General features: G+C 42.7%; 1 protein-coding gene across 1 annotated transcript in view; it reads right to left on the bottom strand.

Moving 5' to 3' along the window:
• Window positions 1-1,989, bottom strand: part of lrriq1 (leucine-rich repeats and IQ motif containing 1) — a 31,311-nt gene extending 29,322 nt beyond the window's left edge. The window contains exons 1-4 of the mRNA XM_070908101.1: window positions 1,873-1,989; window positions 1,101-1,197; window positions 758-840; window positions 525-645 (exon numbers count right to left, since the gene is read on the bottom strand). Of these exons, the coding sequence (XP_070764202.1) occupies window positions 525-645; window positions 758-840; window positions 1,101-1,197; window positions 1,873-1,989 (418 nt within the window). The remainder of the gene's footprint in view (window positions 1-524; window positions 646-757; window positions 841-1,100; window positions 1,198-1,872) is intronic.
• Between the last annotated feature and the right edge of the window lie 12,525 nt (window positions 1,990-14,514).

Below are 14,514 nucleotides of genomic sequence, written 5' to 3'. Positions count from 1 at the left end.
CCACACTAGAGCCATTGATGAGAACAAAAAATAGGACAACAGCGACCTCTTGTGGGCAACTGTTCTATCACCAAAGAAGTTGGAGTGCATTATCAGACCTTCAGCCTCAAGGCCTCAAATACGTGATGAAACAGGAACAGAGAGATAAGAGATGTGATTTAGCATCAGCGTCTGTCACACCTGAGCAGTTAACTACTGTCACTCAGACATACTGTCACTGTCACTCAGATACAAAACAATAATCTTCTTCAGGAATCGTGCTTTTTATTCACAAGTAAGTGTTATTCACAAGTGTTGCCCAAAATGTGCTGCTTTCACCTGAAATATGCACATGAAAAAGATAATTATCTTATCTAAAAATAACTTTTATCACCCTCTAGTGTGGCTTATATAAAGCCAGGCTTCACCCTTGTGTACAAAATTTCAGTAGATGTAGTTTTGAGTTTGAGACTCACCCTGTGGGCTTTACACAGCTCTGCCTCAAGCATTTTCTTTCACTTCATTTTTCTAAACATGTACTGTACCTTCATTGTTGGGACACACTGACACATTGTGAGTGAAAAGTGCTTCTGTCTCTGTGGGTGCAGGAAGAAGGCGGGTGTCAGAGGAAGTGTTGTTCTCCTCATTTTCTGTGTCACAGGTGACCTGTATCAGGCAAAACGTACATTAAGAGTAGTTTGCCAGAACTTGTGGATTGTATTTTGGGCGTGTCATACAATAAGAGACTTGGGACTAGATTGTAAAGACAGACACATACCTGCTCATTCAGTTTCATCATGTCCTTATCAAGGTCAATAGGCAACTTCATCATGTCCTCAGTGTGATGTGATGCAGAGAAGTCTGAGATCCAATTCAAAGAAAACACAAATATCATCCATCATCAAGGGAAACAAACTCAGCCATCATTTGGAGGTCTTTTTATTGGAAATATCTAGATGTACAGAATAGTTCACTGATCAGTGCCAGGTTAGATAGTAATAACTACTAATTTAGCAGCCATTTTTGAAACACAAGAGCTAATTCCATTACCTTGTTCACCAGAGAGAACCACTGTCTCATGACATTGCATGATGTGTTTGCTATTTAACAAGCTGTCATACCTTCAAGTTCTTCCAGGATGAGCTTCTCACAAACTGCTGCTTTGCTTCTCGAGGTTTCAAAGTAGCTGAGCAGAAACGGTGGAACATCATCCAAGTCCTGTTGTCAAAGAGGTGGCTCTTGTTAGCTTGGTCTCATCACAAAAAGGTCATGGTTAATGTTTAAATTCATATCTACCTAAACATGTCTTTTACTAAGCTCGTGGAGACCGACTGGTTATATGAGACAAATGATGAATACAGTAATTAGACTTGAGGTAGGTCAGCTGATGGGTTGTCCATAATCCATTACCTATGTCTCTTACCCTGTTTAACACCCCGGGGGTTACTCCTCACTTGTGTGTGTTTTAATATATGGCTTCCAAATTAATCTTCTTGATGTTTTTGCGATGCATTTATACAAATACATACTGTACAGAAGGCCTGGCAAGTGCCAGCCCTGACTGACAGCTGCCATGTGGAGAAGTTTCAACTTTCACCTTTGACTTTATTGTCCTCAGGGCACATTTGACTTGGAGTCAGGTGAAGACACAGAACACACAAAGGCTTGCACATAAAACAGAATAAAACACATAAAACATACAGAAATATGTAAAAACAAATGCTAAAATCCAACACTCAAGCTGACATAAAATAGTTGATAGCAAGTAATAGCTGCTACCAGCTAACTAGCTACATTTAGCTTGCTGCCAACAACACCTGTCCAATTAACGTGAACAAATGTTCATTTAATCATCTTATTGGAGTGTTCTGGCCTCAGCAGGAGACTACTCACCTCCTCCTCATGAAGTAAAAGACTTCCCTGCTCCTCCATACTCTCATCAGTATCAGAGATGGCCACATTACTCAGCTCCCGCATGATTGTGTCGCACATCTCATTAGCGTCCGTCATGCTTCTCAAACTCAGCGACTCGTTTTCGCTCTTAACTTTGACATTCAGTTTCCGCCATTGTTGTTATTATCATCGACAGTAGCCGCCCCCGGCGTTTATCTGAGTAATACGCTGTTTAGCACGTCAGAGCCAATGAAACATTTGCTAGCATCCAAAACAAGTCGGAAAGATCCTTTCGCGTCCAGGAGACGCTTCAGTCTCCATGGAAACAACGCTGTGAACTACGTCGCCTCGCTAGGGACAAACCGTGCAAAAGGCAAAGAGAAAATGTTTCTTTATAATATGTCCCTATGTACGTTATTATTTCTTTCAATATCGTCTTTACTTATACTTATCACTATTATCATTGTCAAATATTTGAAATTATCTTCTACAGTCAGTATTGTTTGTGTTGTTTTCTGTATTGGTGTTTGTTCATTGTTGATTTAACAAAAAGGGAAATAAGTGCGTACTGTAGGTTCTTGGTAAACATCCTTTATTGACCAGGATTCATTCAGCAATGAGTAATATACAAATATTGTATGTCATTACTCTACTTTACTGAACATTTAAAAAATTTCCACACTTGCCAACCAGTGTTATACATCGACACAATAAGCAATCTGAGAACAGCAGAGCTGTTTGGTTGCAGCACTGCGTAGTGAAAGCAAAATGTAGTGTCATGGACTTGTGTGGGCATTTTGGGCAGCCAGCTACAAGGGGTCGGCGAGCCTAAGACCTTGTAGGTGAATCACAGGACCAGAAGAACAAAAAAAGTGTTAGGCTGTGAACAATGCACACTTTTTCCATGGCATTTCTGATCACAAAGACCAGTTCCTCTCTCCCGTGGTGAAGTCTCTGCACTCGTGCTGTACTCCTTCTCTTTGAGGAGATTCCAGTGGCCCACACAGGTTTTCCCATACACATTCCCAAGGGCTTTCTAAAAGGAACCCAGTCTCCTTCCTCAAAGTTTCAAAGAAGAACAGCATGTCTTCCATTCCAAACTGTTTGCTCCGGAGACACACTAAGGCCTGTTCTCCTTTCTCGTGACGTTCCAGGACAAAAACAAAACAACAGAATGGCGCCAGATCAGACTAATTTTTCCTTCAAAGCCCTGAATTCCACAACAACAATGAAAGGCACCACCACATCTACAACACTTATGTGGCCTACAAGGTCAACACCGTCAGAATCTTCACAGGTCCGGCACAGACGTGCTTTCATAAAGGTCATTATGGGTCAAAGCACAACTTCAGTCCTGAGGCTGACAGGCAGAAACAGGACACTTTGGTGCTGCCCCCGTTGTTGGAGTCAAACTGCCTGTCCCTTATGTTTCATTAGGTCCTCTAAGATTCATTGACCAAGTTCAATTGCTCAAAAAGGCTCCATCAGCAAGCCTTGTCCACTCCGATTAGGGCCAGGCCCTTTGTCAGTGGGCAAGGTGTCCGTCGCTTTTGTCCAAGTGCACGGAACCCAGACAGCAGCCAGACAGGGCCAAGCTGCAGATTTATACAGCAGATTACGCCAGTCAATGGCGGCCCCGGCCCAAACGCAGCAGCGGTTTGGATAGCATCCGTGTGTTTACACTGTCAAGGGTTTTCTGTTACTCGTCTGTTGCCATTATCTTGGCAGCCATTGGGCATATCAAGCCTATCATTTCCATCTGGGGGCTTTGACGAAAGAAGGGATTGGAGGGAAAAATTACCACCACCTCTAACTGCCGTTTAACTTTCTCTCACTGCCCATTTTGAATGCGCAGGTTATGAGATGTTAACAATGCATGATATGATTGACTAAATTGTGCTTTTGTGCTGTTAAATGTTCATTTCTCTCATATGTAGACCTTTAATCCATTCAGCATATTTAGTCATCGTGGATTTAATCAATCACAGGAGCCTAAAATGAAAATACCGTCCAGACATAAAACATTTTCCATACATGAACTCGAGTTGACATTTCAAACCCCGATGCTGGAAAATGGATGATTCTTCTCAATGCACTGAGCCAGATTATAGGCTTCTGAGAGTATGTAGAGACTTGTATGTAGACCTGATGGAAGTTTAAACATATTAGGTGCACGTGAGAGGGGTAATGTTTAAGAGAGCTAATCCTGCGCGAATGCCATCGTAAGCCTCACTCTAATCACTCTTATGTTGCATTCTTGTAGTTATCTGCTGTCAAATCAAATTCTTGCTCGTGCAACCAATATCTGATGTTGGTTTTTCACAAATTTCTATAAGCTATATATCCAGGACATTGGCTTAAGTTCAACCGGTTCATCCTCAACACCCTGCTAACCGAGATTATCTCTCCTTCAGTGAGATGACAACAGCAGTGAATCGGTTGGACTTGGACACAGACTTGGATTGCCTTTCAAAGTTATCATTCGCTGCCAGTGTGACCTTAGTACACCTAAATCTGCTTCAAATGACTGGGGGATTACTGTAATCAGAATTCCCCCTAACAAGCCGGGGGCTGGGAGTATTCTGCTCCAGGTTCAATGAGTTACAGTAACGGGTCCGCTGGTGTTTATTCATCATTTCTTCACTTTTATTTGCTTTGTTAACTCTGTTTGTGGTATTAGAACAAAATGTTTTCAAGGTCAAATCCAAACATTTGCACATGTCTTCTTTGCAAATATCTAACAGTCACATGCTGAGAACAGCATTTCCCTGCAGGACTATCAATGGTCAGAGTGACAACCGGGGGCAAAAACTGAATGTGAGCTCTTTTATTTGATTCGCTAAGGGATGGAACACGGTACATGTACAGAGAATATCTCAAGCTTAACTCAGTATTTTGTCTGCGTAAAGACATCCACTGTGTGTCAGAGACAAACTGCGGAGGACGGTCACTGCTGGCTGTCTCAGAACATTTCATGCAACATTTGCCTTTTAACAAAACAAAACACAGGAAGATTACATGAAATTAAATTTCTTCTTTTCTAGATGAAGCTGATCACTGTGTGTAGTACATCGTAATATATAGTATGTAGAAAGTTCATCTTTGTACAGGCAGAGGAACTATTGAATTTCGAACAGTGCAGCTATTTGTAAGAGTGCCAAAACGTCAGAAATAAAACGTCAGGAGTTTTTGTTTCAATATCAGCATTAATGGGTGGATGTGAGCAGCTTTTCAGGAACTTACAGCCTTGTTTTCAGCTTGATAATCAACATTTTTTTAGTTTATCATATTGGAAAAGTTTCCATATGCTGCATAGGAGGGTTTTTCAATCCACAATCTTGAATGCTGTCTTAAGTGTGACTATAACAAAAGTTGGAGTGGGTTTCACCTGCTTACACATCTCTGAAGTCCCGAATGGATGGAATTTACAATATTCAAATCACTGTCACACTGGCATCTAATAATTTATCGTGATTCATCACGCTGTCGTGCATGGAAACAGCCACCCACGTGGTGCCTAAGAGGGATAAAACAAACCGTGAGGAGAGCACTTGGCCCAGGTCTGGTGTTGGTGCTGTGATGTACTCTGTTGGGTCCCATGACTTTGTCTTGGCCTTGTGTCACAGGACAGTTCCTAGTGTGAGAGGAGGCTTTACTGCAGTTAATCCTCTCTTTGAAAAAGCATCTCCATCTCCAGCCACCGAGCACCAGAGGTGAGCGTGAGCCACATTACTGCCATTATGTTGTTGTGTGTGTGTGTGTGTGTGTGTGTGTGTGTGTGTGGTGAATGTCCTAGTGGACTTGGATGTCACTCCCTGTCATATTGTGTGCGAGTGCCTGTAGGGCTGAGCAATAATTCAATATTATCGTATTATCGTTCATCTATATGAGCATATAATCTCAAGATATTGCGGCTCACATTTATTATGTCTAAATAAAATTTGACTCAAATCTGTCAGAGCGTGAAATATAAAAGAAAATTACATAATTTTGTCCTGAAAAACAATGTGGATACAATATGATATATGTGGATAGCATCTGATTTCATTTAATACACACAGTGTCATTCATTTATGAATCCATCCATCACCTTTACTTGTTTATCCTTTGCAGGGCTGCAGGAGACTGGAGCCCTCACCAGCCCACAATGGGCACGAGGCAGGGTAAATCTTCACAGGACTGACACACACAGCCAGACTACTAGGCCCTGTTCACAGTCACAATACCATCTATGCACAATTTAGAGTCTCCACTTCACCTAACCTGCATGGTTTTGGACTGAGGGAGGAAAATCATGCAGCCACAGGGAGAAACAAAGAACTGTGCTGTCCAAGTTAACATGCTGATATCAAAATAATGTCAAATATCAACTTTGCCCATGTCGCCCACCTCTAAGTGTTTGAGTGTGTGGAGGTGCCTTGGCATTTCAGTTTAGGCATGGTAATGTTAGTACTATGGTGTTTTGCAAACATGGCAGTGACTGAAATACCTTGTAACTGTACTCTCTGCATGACTAACAGGATTATAGAATTTGGGGTAATTTCATACTGGAATCAGTATGCGATGGCATCAACATTCAAGTGGTGATCAAACGTTTTTGCCACAGTAATAATGTCCTACAGTATGGCAGTGTAGCATTGTAGATAAACTGACACTGAATCAGACAATATTGAAAACAAACTATTCAGATCCATGGCTACCATTAAAGTACGCAAAGTAAGATAGAACGCCGCCACTGTCCTGGACGCAGTGATTGAATGATTGGCAGTTCCCAGCCAAAGCAACCTGTAATAATAATAATATTGTTCTGGTGCAGAGATAATGACAGCTCCCATATATATGACATAAGAGCACAGGGACACACAGGTCTTAGCAGGAGTAGAGCTGTAACAAAAGATGAGAGCACCAGAACGCCACCTGTGCCAGGACCAGTACCAACAGCTGCTCCTACTGTATGGCACGTGAGGTGGCAGGACGTTACCTACAGCTCTGTGGTCAGTTGTTCTACAAAAGAAAAGGAACAGCTTGGAAACAAAAAAACGTCCTCTAGTAACCCACAGCTAAGGACTAGGACACCTTGACTCAAGACAAGACACAACATGGTGGGAGAAGATAGCATTAATCACCACGCAGTGTTTCCAGTCTTATTTCGCCATCAGCACTTCCCATGGCCTCGTCGTCTCATTTTGACTCTGGTCTTCACTAGAGAAAAGTGCATCAAGGCTGCTGGGGTGAACTTCACGGTTGCCTCACTATTAACTGTTGTCTTTTGTTTTATCAGAGCAGGTTGGAGCTGCCTTTTCTGCCTTTCAAAGCAGCTCCCAGACAGCACATGAAACACACTTTGTTTCCCCTGGGTGAAAAACTGAGCTTTTCAAGACAGTCGCACTCAAGGTTTGTAAGTTGAAGAGTTTAGTGTGTAACTGTGATGTTATAAATAGTCAATCTAAATATAAATACTAAAACTCAAAAGGTTTTTGGTTTGCTGGTTCCTGAAAGTTAGAAGTTCATCTTCCACTGTTTTACTTGACTTGATTTTACATCCATGCATGTCAGTCTTCACTTAATACTGCCGTCACACGTAATAAAATACCCCTCAACAAACATCCATCACTGGCTATTCAAAGGGATAGTTGTATAGTTAGTTGGTAACCGTTGACAATATAGGTCAGATTTTGGAGGGTGTTTCTGTTATTTAGCCCAGCCTCATTGATATAAATAGTGTGGACAAAATGATAGAAACACCTGTCTTTTAACATGATGCAATTCAACAGAACCACAAGCTGAAGCCTACAGTCGAATCAACACCTTCATGAAGGGAGGAATTTATTGCACGACTGTTGTATCAGACTGTTGAATGAACTGGCAACTGTTTCTCAGTTTCCGTCTTAATGCGATAAACATTTATCCTACAAGGATAATGTTTGGATGACGTGAGAGCATTCACTGTCGGCGAGCGTGAAGAATCAGGAGCAGCATCAAATCATTCACTCGCTCATTCATGCCAGCTCTGAGTGATTCCGTTCATTCATTGGCCGAGAACTTGCGTCTCTGTGACACGGTGAAAACCAATACGCCTTAACTTTCCATCAGAGGTCTGGGAGGGGTAAACTCGTGACGGCCAGATGGCATCATGTTACCAAAGTCAGGGTGAGTTCATGAAGAATTCAACAGGTAGCCGTGTAAGCCGCCATCTGTGAGCGGCTGTGTGTTTACCATCAGAAAATCAAAACAGCAGCACAGAATGGAGAACACCCAGTACCTGGGGTCCAACAGTCCATATATATGAATCACCTGTTTTATTCCTATTTCAAAACAAGGGACAAAGCTCCACCTAACTGACATTTTTTACAAGCCTAGTTTGTTCCACATAATAAGGACGTGAGGAAAAAAAATAAGATTTCTACTTCTCATCGCCAGCATTTGTCCTTATTGGTGTGTAACACGATTTATGGGCTTATAATGACACAGTCATCCACTGAGGTGTCACCCAGATGACCCACTGATGCACAAGCCCCATCTGAGACAGCTGTGTTATAAATGGTTTAACCAGCTGGAAAATGACTGAAAATGGATTCTAATACAAAACATGACGAGACAATACTGGAGATGAGTCAGAGAAAGGGTCCCAGCATGGGGGGGGGGGGGGCAACAAAGACATCATGAAAATGTTACAAAGAACATACCAAGTGAATGAAAAATGACAATTAAATGCAATGTATATTTATAACTTGTGTGTACAATATGATATAAATACAGACGGTGACAAAGGAAGAACCATAACAAAGTGTGTTAGTTGTCCAGTGATGTTTTGATGATGGTGGTGGAGATCGCTGCCTGACAGATGTTCAGTTGGGTTGAGATCTGGTGGCTGTATGAAATCCACAGGATCCACATAATTCTGATCCATGCTGTCATGTGGACGGGGGCCAAGCATTCAGGTCTGTACCATTCTCTTGGTGTACGCCACACATTGCACCTACCTTAAGAACACAGTGAAGTCTGGCTACCATACCAGTTTTTGCTTTGTCTTTGTAACTAGTGGCCATTTTGCGCCAGTCGACGGGAACTAAGCCATGCCACGTGTGATAGGATGATGGGATGTTAAAGCTGTATGTGATGACATAATAATAAAAGTTAGGTAAGATCACAAAGAGGTTTCAGACTGCGACGTAAACGCATAATGAATGAATGAAGCTATCGCAACGACCTTAAGGGATAGGAGGCTTTCATCATCCTCCTCTCATGTGCGTATCATCACACTCCATGAAGAAGGAGGCATTCTTCCAGCCAGACAGTGACATCATTGATTCCTTGAAGAATGAGCTGATATCATCTATTGATGCAAAGACGCACAGAAACACACACATCGTTATACTCTTATACCGGCAGGAACATCTCTGACACAATTTCAGCTTGCCGCGTTGTGATAAAGGCTCTTATCAAATCTGTAAGCGTGTGCCCTTCAGAAAACTAGAACAGGAGACCTTTCAGCTCACTGATTTTAAATACAACATCGGTGAATGGTTCGTGCGGTTGGTCTACAGATGACAGAAACACAGTGAAAGAGAGATTAATTACGAGCCCAGCGATTAAGGAGAGATCAGTAACTACTTCTGCAAAATGAGTCCTGTATCCTCAGCTGTTCATTCAAGATGATGACAGGATATGACGATGCAGTATAATACATACAAGTGCTGTCAACTTTTTTACACTGGCAGCTTTCACTGATCAGACACCAGAGAACAGCACACTATTATCACCTTTCTTATCGGTGACACTTATTAGCTACGTTGTCTGCAGTACATTGAGTCCCAGCTGATACTGGAGTTAAGCCGTCTTGATTTTCAGGGTGTAAGAATTTATAAAAATATAATATACATGCATTTAATTAATTTCTGTGAAAAAGACAACCAAATGTAAGGGTTATTTTAGTCTATATCATTATTTAGCCAGGCCGCTTGGACTATTAAAACGAATGTATGATAACGAAATTAATAGACAGTAATAAAAATACAGACATAGAATTGCATTCCTAAAAATATAAGGAAAAATCGTCTGATACATTGCAATATCCACAGGAAATAGTCTGTTCAGAAGTTTATACAAATTGCTAGTTTTAACTTCCTGCAGGTATTAAGTTCACTATTTAGGTTCATTGTATAGTTAATGGTTCTGTTCTGCTGTTTTTAATGCATTGAATATAATTAAATATACATAAAGATATTTATAAGAAGTAGGCTGTTTTTTCCCTTTTTTTTTGTAATTGAATGTGGGCGATGGGGGGGGGGGGGGGGGGGGGGGTTGTCAGTGTATATACAGTGGGAGTCCCTTAAGAGAAAGGTTGAGAGCGACTGACCTGCAGGACACCAGGACACGAGACTTTCAGGCCTCACTGAGAAATGGTTCTTCCTTGGCTCCGTAGATTGAGCTGTAAACTGTTCTGCCGTCAAGAAATGTTCATAATCACCTCGAGCTACTGCTATCCTATTAGCCAAAGCCGCTGGCTGCTTTTCTCAGGCGCTTCTTAATGACTTGACAAAATCCCTGACCACAAAAAAACCCTGAATCACTCACTATCACCATAACACATAATGCCATAAATCCACTGCATCCAAATTCCCAGTGGGTTAACCTAAGCTCGACAGCTTTGTTGTTCAGCCTCAGCCGCTAGTTCTGTGTGTTCTGTTTGACTTGTCCTCTGCATCTTCAGCGAGTGCACGGAGAGGACGGTCCGCTGGCTGTTGAACCAGCAGCAGAGGTACCAGTTAGGCGTCTCTGCTGTGACTGAGCCGTAGACCAACATCCTCTTTCATTTCCCATTTCCTTACCTCATGATATCGTGGTGGTTTGTTTTCACTGAAACGTGTATTTTTTTCCTTCTCTGTCATATAGAAAGAGTCATTCGGTGAATTAGTGTTTGCAAAAGTACTGTCAGTTGGTCCCCCTCCTTTGTACAGACGTTCCTGGTCCCCAGAGGTCGCACCCAGCTGACTTTGGTGATCCCCTCACCTTTCCTCTCGCGCCATGAGGTCAGCATTTGTTGTCGAGAGTGAAATATCCCTGAAATTTGCTTCACACGTTCATGCCCCCCTCAGGAGGACTTTTCATCTGGTGCCATCATCGGGTCCAGACCTATGACACTTCCTCAGTGGTACTTTACATTAGCATGCTCACAAACTAAACTAAGATGGTGAAATAGCAGACATTATACCTGCTACGTCAGCATGTTAGCTGATGTTAGCATTTAGCTCAAAGCAATGCTGTGCTTAAGAACAGTGTCAGAGAGTTGTGTGGCTTCAGATTCTTGTTATCTCTTATTTATCTTATACAGGTTTCCATCCCAATCCACAGTGCTTCTCTCTGAGCAGATGGCGATTATGCAATGATGATACCTCTCTTGGTATTTGAACGGGTGGTGGCAGGTATCTAAATAATGTCTAAGAGGTCAGCCAAACAAAATATACATGCACTAATAGAATTAACATGAGCATCGGTTTCCTTTCACTGCTCTCCGGGTTTCTGTGCTGCCCTGCTGATGAGGTGGAGGCTATTAGCAGCAATCAATAAGTCTGCTACTTAGGCCGCTCTCACTGAGCTCCTGCAGGGAGGGAAAACTGCAGCGAGCGGGCAATAACCTGGACACTTTGTACAATGAGGACGACGGCATGTGTTCATGTCAGGAGCACAGGAGATTTATGACACAGTGTCTGAGATTCTCTTCATCCTGCAACGGAGGAGAGTTGTAAAGAGCAGAGATAAGGGCTATGAACTGGAAGTAATGGGATTTGTGTGAGCATCAAATACACACACTCTGTCACACACACATTTTGGCCCGGCAAAGACCTCCTGACGACTGCCGAGAGATTTCTGTGATGATGTCCTCGATGCACCTGAAACTCTGCACCGGGGCAACTCAGGACAGAGACTCCTTTCCAACACACATGTGCACGAATTACATCTCAGTGAATGAATAGAAAAATCAAGCACAGCTTTCCATAGAAGAAAACAACGGTACACCTGTAGTCTCTCAGATGATTGAGGAAATTCAGGTTATGTCACCTTACATGTGATTCATCTTTGACTGTGTCATTTACGACATTTCGTCAAGTTAGGACTCGCACTCGTACGGCTCCCTCCCACGAGACAGTTTCAGTTTTTCGACCATTTCACTGTGTGGTTTCATCTCAAGTGTCCTGAATCTGACCAAATACTCTCTCAAACACTTACCGCGTAGATGTGTCTTGGCCCTAAACTCTAACCTTAACCAAAGCTGTGTCTGTGCACAACTTAGCAAATGTTTCACATCCCCAAAGAGAAGAAAACTGACGGTGGAGTACTTTCACAGAATCCAGCTGGTGGAGGAACTTGTACCTTGATGTTCAGGTCATCTGTATATCTGAGTTGTGCTCATTGTAACAGTGAGAAGGTGTCCCCATAGTCCCCCCCATTGATTCTATCATATTCACACCATTAAGCCAATCAGTTATCTCAGTTATGCTGATGCTTTTTAAAACTGTATATTGTTTTATCTCCACTTATCTACATTTATAGTAGCACTGTGTGTTGGTATAATGTGTATGCTGCGTTGTCCAGAGAGCACAAGCTTTTCATTGTGTGACAATATTTATCATTCAAAGTTCATATCAAATGTTCTCTGACATAATGGACCGTGTCTGAGACAAACTGCATGAAGGAATATTTCTCTTATTCTTTTATTTATTTATTTGTTGATTGATTCAGACATTTCTGTCCCGTCTAGGCCACATGTGAATTTCTTTTTTTCTGCTTCAGCCTCTTCGGGTTGCTTTGTGGATGACGCGCAGAAATGCCGACCTTGACCCAAAACCTCTTTTCACGTGTTAAAAGCCTAAAGACCGTCTGACCCCCGACATGAAAGAACCGTATGAGCATAAATCGGTAAGATGCACAAATGTGACAAAACAATAAATATCCAGCGTTTATAAACAGAGGCACATTGCATTCATCCATGAGCCGGCCCCTTTCGTCTTCTAGTAGTGGAGCGTACCAAGTGCAGCCACAGGGGGGTCACACAAAACAAAGACGCGAGTTTCACCTTAAATCTTAATAAAGGTGGATGTATAATGTGCGGTGTCATAAAGCAGAGAGGTATAACTTGTATGCGGTCATATATAGTTTTAATAAAGGTGGAGAAGTAACGTGTCATAGGCGGGTCCGAGGCGGGGCGCCCCTCCTGAGCGCGCCGTGTCTCTGGCTGAGAGCTAGAGATGTCACTGCACACAGGCTGATCCAGCACACCGGCCCTACTGGTTCACATAGAAACAAGTGATAATGTCTTCGCCGTGCATGTGCTCTCATAATTTCATTCCTTGAGACGCATCATTTCAGTAAAGGACGCCTGTTATTCCACACTGGTGAGTACCAACCACAGCAGCCTCTAATGGGCGTTATTAGGCTAATGATAAAGGCATGGCATGCTGTGTGTGTGTGTGTGTGTGTGTGTGTGTGTGTGGCTGACTGAGGTACCAGTGCGCAGGATGTAGCTGGCCAGTGAATGATGAAACACTTCACATGGATGTCATGAAGGCTGGGCGGGAGGGAGGACAATAATTTATGCGCATTCCTGAGAGAACAAATTGTGCCCGGGCAGAACAACGAGCCACATGGCACCGGTGTGACTTGTTGGGTGAATTTGTTTTAATACCTTCCTCCATCCGCATTTTTCTCATTGTAAACCGTCGGCCCGCCTTGACTCACCGTCCCTGAGTCATGTGCAGAGAGAGAGAGAGAGACAGAGAGAGAGAGAGAGAGAGAGAGAGAGAGAGAGAGAGAAAGGAAAAAGCCTTTTTGTCTTTGTGCGTTCAGCGCTCCTCAGCCTGAACGCAGCCCAATACCCTCATTCCCACCCAATAACCGTGAGGCCATTTCCTATTACAGCCTCCATAATAACTGCAGTGAAGGTTACTCAGCATCAGCGGTCCTTTTGGCTGCTGTGTTGCGTTCACTGGATTATGAAACGACGGCCTTTGCCTCATGCAAACCAGGCTAATCTGGAAGCGGTAAAGGGAATCTATTAATCACTTAATCTTCTGCGTGGTGGAAGGCGGGAGGCATGTTTCCGGGATATCATGCGCCGGTGGTGCGTTTTTATAATAATATTTAATGTAAAAAAAAAAAAAATGTAAAATGCAAAAGTAAGACGCCCTAGGATGCTAAACATTTAAAACAGGGATGTTGCGCATCTTAACCCGCCTTTTGGTGGTTAGAGTGTCCACACCCCTGTCAGCTATTTATAGTAAAAATCATAGTAAGTGGCATTAAATGTGAATAAATACAGGACAAAAAGAAACACATATATTCCTGTGTTTCCTCCAGCCTCTTAGTGAGGGAACCTGTCTGCTCAGACTGGTTTTATTTTGGAAGTTGATATCTTTTCATATTTGAGGGCTTTCCCCAAATCCCGAGAGCTGCAGAGTGTTTGGGTTCGTATGCAAATGGCCACCTCCCTTCAATTATTTAGGAGGATGGAAACACGATAGCATCCGTACCTCGACCCGTCACCGTCCCAGTCACCGGCCACAACCAGGCGAATGCTCCCAGGCCTTTTTTCCAGAACAATGACTTACAATAAAATCATCCCCATTCGTAGAGACCAGCCAT

Source organism: Enoplosus armatus, chromosome 6, assembly GCF_043641665.1.
Source record: "Enoplosus armatus isolate fEnoArm2 chromosome 6, fEnoArm2.hap1, whole genome shotgun sequence".
In the NCBI taxonomy this organism is placed as follows: domain Eukaryota; kingdom Metazoa; phylum Chordata; class Actinopteri; order Centrarchiformes; family Enoplosidae; genus Enoplosus; species Enoplosus armatus.
This window is presented reverse-complemented; position numbering and strand designations above follow the sequence as displayed.